At 37.2% G+C, this 17,839-nt stretch overlaps 1 protein-coding gene across 2 annotated transcripts in view; it reads left to right on the top strand.

The window, feature by feature from the left end:
- The window catches only part of LOC122793640 (anoctamin-7-like), a 2,355,351-nt gene that overhangs the window by 2,003,129 nt on the left and 334,383 nt on the right, over positions 1-17,839 (top strand). For both annotated transcript variants that reach the window (XM_044061850.1, XM_044061849.1), the window contains exon 18: positions 8,106-8,242. In XM_044061850.1, the coding sequence (XP_043917785.1) occupies positions 8,106-8,242 (137 nt within the window). The remainder of the gene's footprint in view (positions 1-8,105; positions 8,243-17,839) is intronic.

Genomic DNA, 17,839 nt, shown 5'->3' with positions numbered 1-17,839 from the left:
CCATCTTGTGACATATGGGTTTACATCTAAGCTGGTGAGCTTTTCTATGATGCCTGAGTGGGGTATTGTGTCGAACGCTTTTGCTAGGTCAAGGTAGGCTGTGTGAACTGCCTTACCCTCATCAATGGCCTTAGTGACTGTTTTGAAAAAGTCGACCAAGTTCAAGAGGCAGGATCTGCCCTTGACAAAGCCAAATTGGGTAGGATCCAGTGTCTGTAGGTCCCCAATGTCTTTATTTATGAGTTCCATTATGATCCTCTCCATAGCTTTGCAGACAAGGCTCATCAAGCTTATGGGGCAGTAATTTCCAGGGTCCGTAGAAGCACCGTCTTTGTAGAGTGGGACCACAGTTGCTGTACGCCATTCTTTGGGTACGTATCCTGTAGTAAGGCTACGATTAAACAGCAGCCTTATGTGTGGGTTTAGTTCCTCATTGAGTTCGTGTAGCACACAGCCGGGGACACCGTCCGGTCCCACTGATGCTGTGTTTTTTGCTTTAGAGAGAGCAGCTCTCACCTGGGCATCTGAGATGTTTGGGAGGCTAGACTCTGGTGGGATAGATATTTCTCCTTTGGGGAGGGAGGAGAAATTTGCACTGAACCTGTCTGCCAGTATGTTGGCAATGTCTGTGGGTTCAGTGATTTTTGTATCATTTTGGACTAATTCTGAGCATATCTGGGAGTTTCCACCCAGGTTTCTAACATAGCTAAAGAAGGCCTTATGATTGTCTTTTGTGTCATTAGCGATTTTTCTCTCAAAGTTGGCCTTGGATGATTTTATGAGTGATCGTAGTTTTTGCTAGTATTGATCAGAGATGCCTTCCCTTTTAGGGATTTTGCTCTGTCATGTAGTAGCTTTCTCCTCTTGTTGTAGAGTTTGTTTATGGCTGGGGTCCACCAGACCGGGCGCCTGCCTTTGGTGGAAAGGGTCTTGATTTTATTAGGGATTGCTTGATCCATACATTCCTGGAGGTGCTCGTAGAAGGCATTTGTAAGGGTTTCAGCAGCGTGAGTTGTGGTTTCCACTGGCTCGGGGGCCTTGAAGGATACCACTCCAGTCTTAAGAAGTGTAAAGTTTGCTTTTGAGAAGTTCTTCACTGTGGTCTTTTTTGCTGGGGTTGGGGGCGGGATGTGGATCTCAAGTGAGATTAATTGATGGTCTGATCTCACCAATGAGGGATATACTTCCAGTGTGGAGCATTTTGTCCCCTTGTTTGTGATGATCAGGTCTAGTGTATTTTCTCCTCTTGTGGGAATGGTGACTAGTTCCATAGCATTTGAGTTTATGAACTCCAGGTTTCCTGAGTTTGAGAGGGTGGTCTGTAGCATGCTACAAATTGTAGGGCAGTTTTACCTATGGTTAATTGCACCTGGATGGTCTCCGATGCTTCGTGCGTTGCCACTAACCTGGAGGTGTGGGTATCCTTTATGAATATGGATACTCCCCCTCCTTTTGTGGTTCGGTCCAGATTTTGGGGCCAGAACGCATGATATGAGGTATAACCTGATAGTGCTGGGGTGCTCTCAGGAGCCTTGAACCAGGTTTCAGTCACAGCACAGACATCGATGTTCTCCATACTGAGGAGGGCTTGAGGGCGTGCATCTTGAGGTTTAGACTTCTGGCATTGAGCAGTATTACCCTTAGTTTTTCTCCATTTTTGTTTTCTAGGGTGGTAGGTTTATCATTTGAGCCTTGCCTAAAAAAGGCACTATGGGGTGGCAAGAGCCTTTGCCGATATCCGGAAGCCCAGGGTGACAGGTGCAAGCCGTCCCTTAGAAGCAGTGTGGCTTGTCAAGCATGTCATCCCAGGCAGACAGGCATTGGATCCCCTTAGAATGACACCAGTAATTAAGCCAATTATTAAAGCTGATCATTTTGTCTCTGTATTGTGGCATCATTCTTGGTGAGGGTAGGATACTGCTCAGGGTCAGGGTCATACCGGCCTGGGCTACATAATCTGAGAGCTCCTCTATGTCTCTTTCATGTAGTCCAGGGAGGTACATCTCAGGTCGTTCACACCGGCATGGACAATGACTGAGTCATACTTGTACTTGCTGTGGAGTGACCTGAGTGCTTGTGTTATGTGGCGGATTCTAGCGCCTGACAGGCAGCTTACTGTGATTTTTTCCTTGTTCAGTCTGGTGAGTAGGATGTCAGTGTGTCTGACTATGGAGTCACCTATAACAAGTGTGTCTGGCATTGTGTTTGGCCTTAAGGGCTGTGACTGTTTAGCACACTGACTTTGAGAACTATGTGTTGCATGTCTTATGTCTTGAGGTGGCAGTTGCTTGGGTGTCTGCTTTGGAGGCCTCTGTAGTTTTGGTAGATTTTTGATCAGTGCCTCCGAGTATGTCTTTGTGTGTTTATGTGTTTGTTTTGCAGTTGTGATAGTTCTATGTGAAACTGGGTTTGTGGTGTGCGTGGTTTCCTTCTCCTCCTGTCTGGTCTTGCCAGTCCTGAGTTGAGAGAGCTCAGCCTCCAGTTTGGCTATATAGTTGCATCTCTCACATGTATTTGTGTTTTGTGGGAGAAGGAGTGGGTTGTCTGTGTACATGAGGCAATTGTAACATTGCCTCAAGATGCCCAGATTCACCAGCTGAACAGGAGAGGACACTAGCAACTGACCCTTCGACATGCTAGAAAAAGTGAAAAAGTTTGCTGTGTAACTGAGTCAGAAGGGACCTATAGGGAAATGGGTACTCAATGGGATTCTAGGCTAATGTAGTACTTTGTTTAGTATATAAGTACTTTACCTATATAAAAATGCTTTAGGAGCAAGTGCTGAGCTTTTGAGATAGAGAATAGACTGTTTAGATTGCAAGTAGAGAAGTTCTAAGGGAAAAATTGAAGAGCATACTTTACGGAGCTAGAAATAGTTTAAACTTGTTTAACCGGCGCTGCCCGATGGTGCTCTATGGGCAACTCCGCGCTAAATCATGCAAAAGCGCGCTAAAGTGGGCTTTATAGCAGGGGGATGAAAAGAGCTAGGAATTGACCCAAAATGGCCAATAGACTACAAGTTTCTGGCTGGAACCACTGCTCTAGGGACAAATAGGCTGCTCAGTGCTCCCCACTCCCACTGGTGAACAAAGAAGCTTCCCTTTATCCAAATAAGGATATGGAATAGCACAGGAACCAAGCCAAAGCCCAGAGATCAGCAAACTCTGAATACTGGACTATTCTAGTTCAGTAAGGCGGGAAAACAAGATTTTTTTTTTTTTTTTGCAGAAAACAGAGGAAAAACAAACAGTAAATGCTATAAATGCTTTTAAACGGCTAGCGTACTTGAGTGTGTTAGCCTACAGGTAAAATTAAGCAACAAATAGCTTTTTTAAAAGTGCAAAACAGTTAATCAACACAAAAACAGTTTAAATAGAATACAGAGCTGTATAAACAGGCGAAAATGCAGTCGCTAAACAGTAAATAGTCAAAAAGCCAGAAAAAAAATACCTAAATCAGGAAAAAGTCACTCTTTTGCTCTCTGCTGCTTGTAGAACTCTGCAAGATACCACGAGGAGCTGTGCTGAGTTGAATACAAGCGAAAAAGCGTGCTAAAGCGGGCTTTATTACAGGGGGCTGAAAAGAGCTAGGAATTGACCCAAAATGGCCAATAGACTACAAGTTTCTGGCTGGAACCACTCCTCTAGGGACAAATAGGCCGCTCAGTGCTCCCCACTCCCACTGGTGAACAAAGACGCTTCCTTTTATCCAAATAAGGATATGGAATAGCACAGGAACCAAGACAAAGCCCAGAGATCAGCAAACTCTGAAGACAGGACTATTTTAGTTCAGTAAGGCAGGAAAACAAGATTTTTTTTTTTGTTTTGTTTTTTTCTTTTTTTTGCAGAAAACAGAGGAAAAACAGACAGTAAATGCTATAAATGCTTTTAAACGGCTAGCTTGAGTGTGTTATTAGAAGATACTTTTGTAATAAAATACAAAAAATGTTATTAAATACAAGGAATTCCTAACCACATTATTAAATTATTTAAAACAGACTATTTTTGGGATAGATTAAAGTTGTATAAATTAGGCTAACAATCAAAAATAATTGAGAGTTTCTGGAATTGCGTGTGTCAAATGCCATTTCCTAATCTTGATGAAAATATTAGAAAAGTGATTGTAAAATCTTCCAAAATATCATATTCTTTTTCTTGGCCTTGGACACATTCTTTTTATAAGGGAATACCTTCATAGAACTTTTATTTATACCTTATAAAGTAAGTAAAGTATATACAACTCAAGAAATTAAATTATGGCATGATGAATTCATAAAAGCTGATTGTGAAGATATATTTTACAGTGGTGGATTACTGAATAAATATTGGTCAAATGTTAATGAGTTTATGAGAGTATCTTGGGTTCAGAAAAACCTCAGTGCTCATGTTAATGGATGCAGTTTACACAATGTGGTACTTTTGCATCCAGAGAAGAGTTAGCAGCAATAAATTAAGACCTCATTATTGGCTAATATGCATGTTTCTAAATCACTCTTAACAACTGTGAGTGCAGATCAACACTTTCTTAAAGTAGTTAAAACTGGTGGTTGATGTATCATGTTAGTACTGGCACCCCATATTTAAACACACACTCACTTATACATACACACACACGCACACACGCATGCACACACACACACACACACACACACACACACACACACACACACACACACACACACACCCACATGCACACATGCACACACACACACACACACACACACACACACACACACACACACACACACACACACACACACACACACACACACACACACACCACATACTTCATACCTGTCTCTTGTGTTGTCAGAACATCAACAATGTGTTCTTTTTCCTGCCATAGCATGTTATGAATGATTACATTCTGTCATGAAAGCTAGACAATGGAGTTTCGCACTTCATAATCTTTAGTAAATGTATGGCAGTACAAAAGATGTTATACTAGTGAAGTCTTTCTTTACTAGTATAACAGCTTTTGTACTGCCATACATTTACTGAAGATTATACTAGTAACTTCCTAATTTTTTAGGAGGAATTATTAAAATCTTTACATCATTTTGCCCGCCATTAATTTTAGCTTAGTCTAAGTGTCTTGCATTACGCAGTTGAGAGGCGTGCTTAATAGTTCCCTGTTCCTTTCCCTCATAAGTCATGAACTGTTGCAATTATTAAATAATGCACAGCATCCTCATCATATAGTAAACGAATGAGCTCTCTCTCTTAATGCATAAAGGTTACCTCACAGTAATCTTTCTGCATTTGGCCCTTTTTGTTTGACTATTGTTACATGTTGAAACATTTCATTCTATTTAATGCTCTAATCTCTAATTGTATCCACAAAAATTACACTATTGTCTGTCACTAAGAAAGCTGTTAATTAAAGTTTGCAAAATAACAAAACTCCTTCTTTTCATGACGTTTTTGAAATTAACCACTAATATTTGCCAAAAAAGAAATTGAATTGACTAGATTAAGATCCAAAAGTATTTCACCAAATTATAACTTTTGGACAAAGTTACTTAATTTTTGACATAAATGCAATTCAAATTAAACAATTTGATATGTTCAGATATATTAAGAATAAGATTCTGGTTAGCAAATTAAAGACTTTTACTAGTATTAGTAGAGTAGCACTGGAAATTGTTTTATTTGTTATAGTGGTTTTACGTAAGCTGAATTAAAAAAAAACAGAAAAAGAAAAAAGTGACATAAATTTCATGTCTCTAAAATTTGCTATGACTCCACCGCTAATTATAATTAGTCCTGAGATTACAAAACATGAGAAGAAATTACTTGATTGTTGAATATCTTTGAAAGAAATGCAACTTCTTAGCAAAGTAACCTTTTCAGCATGTCTTCCTATTGCCAGTGATAAAGGAAGAAATACCAAAGAAGAAGGCGAAATACCAAAGAAGGCAAACGTTTTACCTTTAGAAAATGTCTTGATGCCTTAGTGAAGTTACCGACCATATGAACAACAGAAACTTTACATAACCCTAAATTTTGGAATATTCCAGATTCATGTCTCTGATGTGACTTTTATAAATTGCTTAAAAGAGTCTATGACTGGTGCTACCTTCTTCACACCTACATATTTTACCAGTATTGAAGTACTAAATGTTTAGTAGAATAGCATTTCCAGGATTACAGATATGCCATTCTCTAGATGGCCAGTCATTTACTGACTGTCTCAAAACATTGCATAGCTTTGCTAACCACAAATAAGTGAAATTAATTTTCTGCTCACAGCTGAGAACTATGTTTTATGCAACTGTATTTTTATTTATCATCCCCTGAACCTTATTTCCCTGGACTGCTTTGTCAGACTGTCTGACACCATACCTTACATGTCTTTGAGTCAGGACTCTGGTTACTGCAAGAACAAGAGTGGAGTTTCCTCTTGTCACATATGCACTTTGCTGTGTTTTGTGGTTTCTTGTTATTGTCACAAGCAAGCAGAAAATCATTTTGCATAAAAGGATGGCAGACAGATTCTCCTGAAGGCACAGTTCTTCAGCCAATACTTCTACAGTCATATGCATGTCATTATCTGCTCCATCACTCCTAGATACTTTGAAAAGATCAAGTCCAAAACATACACTGTAAAGCAGTAGGAAAAACTTTCAGTCAGCCAAACTCTTCAGTCCAAACTCTTTTTATTCTTCCAACATACAAAGCACTACAAACACCTTTTAACACAGGAACATTTAAACATCCTTTATAAAAAAAGCACTTTTCAAATTCCAAGTGCATTTCATTTGAGCATTAAGGTAGTTGTATCTTTAAAGGATTGTGAAGGGTGATGATATAATTAATTTTTAACAGTATTTAAAGGCTGTACTATGGAGTGCAGTTAGATTCTGATGAAGCCCCCAGTTTAGGGGATGAAAGCGCTCAATCTGTCTTTGTATGTTGGAAGAATAAAAACAGCTTAGACTGAAGAGTTTGGCTGACTGAAAGTTTTCCCTACTGCTTTACAGTGTATGTTTTGGACTTGCTTTTAGTTATATTTTACACTGTGGTTACTTTTTTTTTCTTCACTTTCAAAAGATGCTAGATACTTTTTTAAGTTGGTCACGTTATACGTGTGTGTGTGTGTGTGTGTGTGTGTGTGTGTGTGTGTGTGTGTGTGTGTGTGTGTGTGTGTCTGTGTGTGTGTGTTTGTACAATGTAATTACAGTTGTATATTGAGATAAGTATCATTTATATGATGGATATATGGCATTTTTTTATTTATAGCTAATTTATATTGTATTTCAGTTATTCAGCAAAGTTCCATGCATTGACAGCACACATCTTCTGTTTTCTGTTACATGTAAATCATTCTAAATTGTTAGTAACAAAGAAAAACGTGCATGATTTTATGAAGAGTTAACCAATGAAATATACTGTAATTTGACCAAGTTTATGACCTTCAAAGAAATAAAGAAATAGTTGGAAAAGTACTCTATATACAAAGCCTAATAGTGTCTCGTCTTTATTAAACCACTTTTAAGCAAACATTAAACATAGGACAATATAGTCTGTTTACTAATAGACTATTAAGACTGGCTAATCAATCTTAATCAGTATGCTATATCCTCAAGAAAAGGATTTTAAGATATCTATGCAAGAACAAAGCATGAGATATCAATTTCTTGACATTTTTTTTTGAAAGCCTAATTATAATGTTATATAGTATGGATTCTTTTTGTTGTAAGCCAAGGCTGCCAGCAGCAGTTTGAATACTAGTGGTCACTTTTTGAAATTGCAAATGCTGTTTAGGTCTCTTATAGTGAGGTTTTTGCTTAAGCAAATGTATATAACTCTATTTGTGACATAATAACCTCTTTATGAGCAGTTTTTTATTTACTCAGTTTCTGTGGTTAATAAATACGTTTTGTAAATTATAAGTGTGCTTTTAAGCAGAAATGGTTTCCTATCATAAGATTTTTATGCACATTTGAGCCAGAGCAGATACATTTCTTGAGTTTCACTTCTGTGTTGTATGAAACAAGGTAAAAAGAAAGATTTAATGGAAGCTTACCTGTTTTGAAAGACTCATCTTAGATGAAGGATTCTGTCTAATTAAACTGCAATGAAACTCCAAAAATTTATTTTCAGGAAAATGAAATCCTGGCGACAAAAGCGACAGATAGCTGCAATCAGGGGATGCCAAATTCCTCAGGAGCCCAAAAGATGGGAGGAAGATTATGAACTAATAGAGTGTGAAGGACTTTTCGATGAATATCTGGAGATGGGTAAGAACAGAGAGACTTAACAGTTTCTCTGAACTAAGTCATTAAGTAAAGAAATCAAACAGTGCAGTTTTGTAGTCATGCCACACAAGAATATGAATGTTGGGGTAAAAAAAAATCATCTAAATCCTAGATAATGTTTTATTCAAAGTGGGTCACAACATAATCACAGGCCGTATGCAACTTCTTCCAGTTTGTGCATCACATTTTCTTACATTCATACTGATAATGACACTTGTTTCATCTTTTGGTGAATGCAAATTACTTTTGGATGTACATGCATATAAAAGGCACTATACAAAAACAGTCTGCTTTATGTAAAGCACTCAGTGCAGACAGTTAAAGGCATGAGCTATATTCTGCAATTTGGAGTTTGACTCCCTCAAGCTACATTTACCTACTGTGTGACTTTGAACAAAGTCACTTAACATTGCTCCCTGCCTCAGTCTAAGAGAGGTACATGGTAGATAAAGGCTCTAACCTGGTAAATATGTAACTAACTAAATAAATATAATTTCACATAGTCATATAATTTAGAGGATACTTATAATTTCTTGATATATTTAACAGGTATGTGTATATTACATAGCAGGTTGAGGTTCTTTTTTTAGTGGAGACCCTGGAGAATTGGCTGAATAAATGAGTCACTTTGAATCATATAATGCACAACTTGTAGCCTTAATCTTTTGTGTTAATCTGACAGCTTTGTTATAAAAAATACATTTCCCAGCTCATGGATAGGAACAAACCATGCGTGTTTTCTTCTAATGTGATAACTGAAAAGAGCACAATGAGCTAAGACCTGTTTCTGTATATTTTGGTATAGGCATACAACATTATAGTACAGGCATACCTCTCAATTTCTTTGCTAAAGAATTCTGGGTAATGCAAAAAATGATGGAGGGAGAAAGGTCAAAAATCAGGGCCAATTTTTAAATATTACTCTAATTCACTTAAAGCATTATTATAGCAAAAGATTTTGCATCACCATGTGATTTTTTCAATAATAAGAAAAATAAAATTCTAATGTTTATCATTATTGACTAATTTTAATGCTCGGTTATTTATTATAAAAACAAAAATTTTATGAGGGACAAGGCAAACATATGAGGCAAAATCAGGGACATTTGAAAGGCATGGGTATGAGGATCTCACTTTGGAAAGCGGTGAGAAGTTAAATATCAAAACAAAATGAATAAAAGTAACATAGTACAGTGAAAAAGTATAAAAGTTTTGTGCATCTTATAATAAGTTATAAAAACTTATAATAACTCATATGAGTGAATTCATTCCCCTGGAGGTGAGGCCATGAGGAGTGGCTTGTGGTACTGGCTGCTGGTTAGCAGTCCCTCCAATTAAAAAAAAAAGAAATGCTGTGTTTTATATGTATATATATGCATGTATGTGTATGTGTGTGTGTGTATGTGTGTGTGTGTGTGTGTGTGTGTGTGTGTGTGTGTGTGTGTGTGTGTGTGTATATATATATATATATATATATATATATATAATGTATATATATATATATATATATATATATATATATATATATATATATATATGGGGTTTACTATAGAATCTTGAAATACTGAAATCCCGAATTTCAGTATTTCGAAATTCTATAGCCAAAAGTTTTAAATTGTGAAACCCCAGAACCGCGAAATTAAATATCCCAAAGTTCGGAGATTTTGAAATAGCACTTCTGGTGTTGCGGTGTGTGAATGGATAGGTATAAGTTCAGGTAAGTATGTATGTGTAAATTTGCTGGTTAGGGGCTTTAGGGTATGTTAGTGTGTGTTGTGGCTGTGATGTGTGTGTGCAAGGGGCTGTGAAATGTGTGGGTGTGAGTTACCTTTGTGCGTGTGATTGTGCAATCTCGGAGTTAGTATATATAAGTAGGGGGGAGTGGGGCACAGCCCCCCACATGGGGGGTGCAGGGGAGCTTGCCCCCCTGCTTGTCTGTAGTGTAGGATTGCATGTTTGATTGTGGGGGGACACTGTGTGTATGTGTATGGTGTATTTGTAGTGTAGGTTCGCGATTTTAAATTTCGCGGTTCTGGGGTTTCGGGATTTAAAGCTTTCAGCTATAGAATTTCAAAATACTGAAATTCGAGATTTCAGTATTTCAAGATTCTATAGTGAACCCATAAATATATATATATATATATATATATATATATATATATATATATATATATATATATATATATATATATACATATATATATATATATATATATATATATATATATATATATATATATATATATATATATATACATATATATATATATATATATATATATATATATCCGGGTCTACTTTTGTTAATTGAAAGCACAGCTCTTTGAAACTAAAAAAGCCAAACTTACTTAAGTGAAAGAGTAGTTTAACAAAAATGTACTTTCGTGAAATACATATAACCGAATACCTTTTGGCCGTTCCGGGATATTGTATAGTGAGGATAAGGAAATGTACTTTTTTTCCCACTGTAGTGAGATCTTGGAGTTAGTATATATAATTAGCAGGGGTGTGGGGAAGGGGGTGCTGGGGGGCTTGCAAAAGCTTGTTGTTACTATTTATTTATTTATTTTTTTAATTTGGGTTATATATATTTTGTGAAAGTATGTTTTCGTTAAATTACACTTTCTCTTAATTGAGTTCTGCTTTTTTAGTTTCTAAGGGGTGTACTTTCAATGAACGAAAGTAGACCCATATGTATGTGTCTATGTGTGTGTGTGTGTGTGTGTGTGTGTGTGTGTGTGTGTGTGTGTATATATATATATATATATATATATATATATATATATATATATGTGCGTGTATACATCGTATATATGTGTGTGTGTGTGTGTGTGTGTGTGTGTGTGTGTGTGTGTGTGTGTGTGTGTATAAATATATATATATATATATATATATATATATATATATATATATATATATATATATATATATATATATATATATAATATCTATATAGATATATACCTGGCAAAGATGAGTAATTGCATGCTTAGGAAAAGGTCTCTCTCAGTCCAGGTAGAGAACCTTTTTCAACTTGGTCTTGTTGGTTATTCTAATGAAGAATGGAAGACTTTTAAGATTTCCCTGCAATCACCCAGCAGTGCCTGAAGATTAACTACTGAAGTAGCCTTACATTTTGGCAGTGGCTGGCAGATTACCACAGCATTGAAACTCTGACTTCTTAGACTGGAATCATATCTATTGATGTCAATATTCAAGGGTCTTGTAACCAGGCTTGTCTTTCTCACTACACGGCTGGGAGAATGAGTGTTATCTTTCTAGATGGTACTTCAGATGAAGAATGAGTGTAATGTGTAAGTGTACCTTCCTCCATGTCAGCAAAAATGTGTGCAACACCCACTGATATTTGCCCTGCCAGTGCTAGAGGTAGCAGAACTGGGATGGCACTACATCCTGATGGACTGCCATCACACTGAATTTAAGAGTAATCTGTGTTTGAAATACAATGAGATACAGTCCCTTTAAAGGAAAGACTTGAGCTTCATCTAAACACTAAACATGAAACTTTTCATTGATGAATGTGAGAAGGGCATTTATTTTATTTTATTTATTTTACATTTGTTGACTGGGCTGGTCCAACTGGATATATGCCCATTTTCAGCAGAGGCCTGGGGAGAAAAGCTCCGAGTCAAAATATTAATACACATTAAAAACATTAAAAAACATTTAAAAAAGAAATACAGATTTAGCATAGAGAAGAAGTAATAATAAATGTATTAATGACTATAAGGAATTAGAAATTCTGCTTTACATAGTCACTAGCAAAAGGATAAAGGACATGAAATAGCTGAGGCCTGTATACCCCAAAGGATCTTGTGATTTTTTTAATAAAAGCTACATAAGTGGGCTTGAGAAGGGTCCAGTCATGTCTTCTACCCATCCTGTGTATGAAGGGTGCACACAGAACAACAGCCTCCTTCTTGAGAAGACAGACACATCTCCCATATGCTTGGGTTCATTGTGTAGTCAGCTATATACAAATCTTCTCACTACTGTATTCCATAGTATTCTGTAGGCCATAAATGTAGATGTTTGCAAAACTCTGAGCAATGAGAATTACCAAGCACACAAGTGAGCTTACTGATCAGGTACTTGAGAAATACCACATCTGGAGTGCCCAGGAAGTCAGTCTTCTGGATATACTGTATGACTATCAGTCAGAATATATTTCCTATGATTCATTTATGGCTTAGACACTAATAAACTATACTCCCCTCAAACCACAACATTAACACTCAACTGACATTCTTTGTGCTGGCCACCTCTACCTTTTCACTGTATGTTAAAGTGCACTACAGCTTGGATATCACAACAATGTTGACATTCAGCAACATGTCAAAAACATACATTCAACAATGGGATGCCCTCTTTTAGATTTGATCATTGATGTACTCATGTTTATCGAGTTATTCTTTAAAGTATTACTATCTCATTTCCCAGCAGATGCTCCAGTCCATGTCTACTAGTAACATACCTCTCAACTGTCCAGATTTTCACAGGTCGTCCATTTTTTTCCTGCATATGTTTGGTCTGTTCCTCATAAAATTTGTAGTTTTCTGGTCAATCACTGAAGACTGAAGTTACTAAATAATAACATATTTTGAGTTTCATACTTCATATCCTTCAGAAAATGAATTCTAAAACAAATCCTGTTGTTCTGGGTCTATAATTGAATATTATAATTGAATTATAATTGATAATTGAAATCTACTTACCTCGAACCTGTATTAATTGACACTGAAAAAGTGAACCACACATCAGTGAACATAGAAAATTTTACTAGGGCAAGTAATCACTTGGCCACTACAACTCCACAACATACATTGCACTAAATCAAACCCACCAAAGTGGGGCTGCTTCACCCCCCATATCCCCCCAATGTGGGGAGGGCAGTGCCTCCACCCCCCAACTATATATAGCAACTCCAAGATCGCACTATGGTGGGGAAAAGGGCAAAGTTGTGTTGTTGGCCAATAGCTTCCTTACCCTAGGAAAGTTTTGTCATTCATGGAAGTAATTTCACTGTTTCGGTGTTGATGAATACAGGTCTGACTTAAGTAGATTTCGATTATCTAATATAGACTGATTGTTCTAGGAGCATTCTAAATTTGTAAGACTAATATATAAATTATTTCCCTATTTTTGGGCCTTTGCCCCCCTCAATTATTTTAGGCTTTGTCAAGATTTCTTGTGCTAAGAATTTGAGAGGTATGATTAGTACCTATAAGAATTCCTCTTTTTTTAACTTCTAGTGATCTTCACTAGTTTCATGCCATGTGTTAGCCTCTGTGTGGGACAGCTTTACAACACTAGAATTTGACTAAACTGTCTCTCTTAAGTAAGGTGACCATGTACCTAGTACTTCTCTTCCTTGTCCTCTAAGGCTTCACACAAATAAAACATGGGCATGCGCTTACCAGCTGGCTGATGTTTAACATGGAGAATCTGCACTACCAGTTTCAAAATTTAATACTAACATTTGCCTTTTTTACCTGCACTATAACTATTGCCCCATGTTATAACCCATTCTTGTTATTGTGGATTGAATTTCAAAAAAGCAGGCTTTATCCAAAACTATTGTAAAAATATTTGGTTAATGTGACATTATCTCTGAAAGAGTGATATTACTACTCATGATATACTAAAACCAGCATTTCTTTTCCAAACTGTCTAGCACGTCTTGAATAAAGGAACATGAAAAAGAAATGATATCAGTTATCCTTTCAGCATGCTCTCAGGAATATATGTTGCTAAATATAACTGGATTTTTTATGATCTGTAACTATTAACAATGAAAACAGTGTGAGCCACAGATCTTTTCATAAAACTGTGATCCATAATTCCAAATTTGCTATGCTTTTTGTCCATACCTCTCAACTTCTTACTATAAGAAATCTGGACAGAGCCAAAAATAATGGGCATATGAAAGCCCCAAAAATAGGGACAGATTTTAAATATTGCTCTTATAAACTTAGAAAGTTGCTAGCATAACAGGTTTTGCTTTTTCGTTAATTTTCTGAAGAATATGAAATCTGAAACTTAAGTATCTTTCATTTAGTGGTTTCAATCCTGAATGGTTTATCTGAAAACCATATATTTCATGATGAATGGACCAAAAATTTAAAGCCAAAATCTGAACATTCTGTAAATCTGGACAAGTGAGAGGTATGTTTCGGTCATATAGTATTGTTAATGACTCTTTGATCATCTGTGTTTATCTATTAATCTCTAATTATCAGGTTTGAAGAAACATAATATATGAAGTGTAAAACTGCAGTGAACATCCTTTTATCTTTATGGACTATGTAGAGTAACTTACTTGAAATAATATGGACCGACCAGTTTTGTATGTAGTTTCTGCATGTTCCTGTGTACAGTAAGCATTTTAATTCTAACTTTCATGAGTCAATATACTACTTAGATGCAAGTCATGAGGACATTAATGAAATGTGCATAGAACAGATGGCAGAAGATGTAAAAGAAATCAAATGCCATGACAGCTGTGTCTGATTGGCATGTAAATGAAAGTGTGCTGGAGAAACAAACACCCTCTCATACACAAATATGCGTAACTTCTGTCTACAAAAATGCTGATACTTGGGAATATTTGGTGGATTTTTCTTCATTCACCATTTTACTTTGCTTATTGAAGGAGTAAATAACTCCTTTTTAAAGACATAGACTCTAATCAGCCTACCTAATACACAACACTAGGTGCAGTTAAGGTAATTATATTATTCATTGCATAACAAAATGTGCTGCAAGGAGGCATCTACACTGACTACAGCATAGAGCTACGAACATTAGATGACAAAACTTTAAGACTATTTATTTAGCTAGAGTATATGTCTTCTGCCTCACATTTGTTTCTACAAATAAAGCAGCTAATGGAATAAAAAGAAATGTTTCCCTAATTGTTTTATCTTTTAAACCATTTTTTGTTGAGACATTAATCTTTTACTAGGCACATCTGATGCTTTCAATCATTTTCTAGGAGTCTAGTGTGAAAAGAAATGTGTATTGCTCCATTTGTCATGCCTGTACAATGTTGTAATATTATAAAAAGCATAAATGTAAGTACTTTTGAGTATTTCTTGCACTTCACTTTAGCACATATGCAAAATTATGTTATTAAAATATCACTAAACAATTTCTCTTAGGTAAGCAAGTGTACATTTATTCACATTTGTTAGTGCGGTGTATATTATTTTGAATGAGTACTGCAGATTCTAGTTTCTAAAGCACAAAACTGACACAAGAAACTAAGAGAAAAGCTAAAACTTGTAAGTGGATTATGTGATCATTTCTTATCTATGCTTGCCTTAGTTGCAGAATGCCATTGTGATGTATAGGGCATTATGGTAGTACAGAAATAATATCACTGGATTTCATTCTGTGTTGTAGTAAGTAATTGTGAGTGACAGCTGGCCATTCATAGGGTGTAGAGGATTCAAAGACATACCAAGCACTAACAGGGATCACTTTAAAGTCCTATTCCCCACATAATATGCTAATGGATGTATAATGACATGAGAATGAGCAGCATTATTAAAATAAGGGACTCCCCAGATGCAATTGAGGGTAAACTGTATGATGAGGTGATTCAGAGATATATATGTACTATGACTAGTAGAGGCACTGGCCCCCAATGGTATGGACTTTAGTGAAGTCCTGGAGTTACAGGACATGAACTGTATAATAATGTGTGGAATAGCTGTAGCATTAACAAGATTGTATATGCAGAAGGCTAGACATGTGTCTGGTAGTCACAGAGCTGCACATCATCATTCTTGGAGATACAGTGTCACGCATGCGTGTTTAACATTTCATGCCTTTTATCACACTGACATTGTGGACTGATACAGTGTGGATATAGTCACCATCCAGGAACTGGTCAAGATGTGGTGCCCTCATTTACAAGCTGATGTTATGTGTGGAGTATGTATCTCTGTGGGTACAAAGTCAGGTGTGCCTTTGAGAATACTAGCTACTGGGACCTTTCAAGAACTGATGGGGACATGGTAGGGAGTATCCCAGACATGTGCCTCAAGGTTACTACACCAGTTCCTTAATGCCATGTCACTGCATGCAGGAGACCATATGTGGTGTATTCACACCACAGAGCAAAGATCCAGCACCATGTGGGCTTTTTATAACAAAGGCCTTTTTATGTGACTTAATGGGGGTAGAAACTATACCTATATTGAAATAAAGGCCCTACCTGATCAACAGTGAAAAAGGTATGTTAACCATAATAGTTGTCACTCCACCAATGGTCAGGTAGTCTGTAATGAGCAAAATATTATCTACAATGTATCTGCATGCCACCCAGGCAGTACCTATTTTTCTCACATATGCTAAACATGCAACCTATGTCAGTGGTTTGTCTGGCGTGATTTGACCGGATATACCTTGGAACCATGGTTAATGATGCCAGTATAAGAAATCCCCAGACCATAATAATGGCTATAACTATTTCCTGTTACAAACCTAGGTTATTTTCATGCCTGTGTTTGACTTACTCAAAGCTCCCTCTTACTGCATGGGTGTATTTGGTGGTGCCCCGCAGTCTGACCCTGGCACATGTACTAAGATATTTTCTGTTTGTGCTGTGTTACATAACGTAATGTTGGGAAAACAGATGCAGCAGGGAGAACACATGCAGGAGGAAGAAGTTCCACCACAGCAGACAGAAGAGGAGGAGCCTGATGAGGAGCCTGTGAAGGAACCAGCAGCAGGGGAGAATTGTGTCAGATAAATGCAGGCACAGAATGTCATGGCCCTGTCTAAGAAGCAGCAGCTGGTTCATAACTATGGGCCAAAATAAAACATTGTAATGAATGTTAAAAGTGATGCATGCAAACCTACACTTAGGCTGTGCTCAGCCATGCATAGACTGGCCACTCTGTGCATTAGACTTAGGCTACTCAAGTAACAAAGTACAAAGAGCAGGACACAATTAATTTTACAGAGGTGTGGAAGGAGTCAGTGTTAGATGTCATCCACAGGAAAATGTACAGGTGGAAGTATGACTGATATTAACTTGGTGATGTGTATCACATGTGGGGGTTGGAGCCTAGGGTGCACTCTTCAGGGATGGGGCACTGTTATCATTGCTGTACAAATGTGTGAATGCAGGCATTGCAGATGTATATGTGTGTGTCTATGGAGACTCAGCATCAGCAGACATTGCAGCACTGCGATGAACTCCTACTGACAGGGCTAGGGCACCCACAGGAGATGTGTGAGCGTACTGCACATGCTGCCATCCATGGAAGTGCCATATCCTGGGAGGATCACAGGCATTATCCAGCCCTTGATACAAGAAGGTTTGGTTTATGAATGTGAGCAATGGCCTTTATCATGTACCTCTGCAGCATGAGCTCCATGTCAAGGTCTTACCCTACTCATCGCCACACTGGATGGTGGGGTAGATGTGGTGGCACTTTTCTGCAATCGCTTGGATGGCAGCTGTAACACTGGAGACATAGGTGGAGAAGCCACAGGAAGTGTGTTTGGCATGCTGCCTGTGTGCAAAGGGATACCTGTGTCATTTAA

Source organism: Protopterus annectens, chromosome 2.part0 (genome assembly GCF_019279795.1).
Source record: "Protopterus annectens isolate FY-2018-M chromosome 2.part0, PAN1.0, whole genome shotgun sequence".
Taxonomy (NCBI): Eukaryota; Metazoa; Chordata; order Ceratodontiformes; family Protopteridae; genus Protopterus; species Protopterus annectens.
Note: the sequence above shows the minus strand (reverse complement) of the source record. Positions and strands in the feature narration are given on the sequence as shown.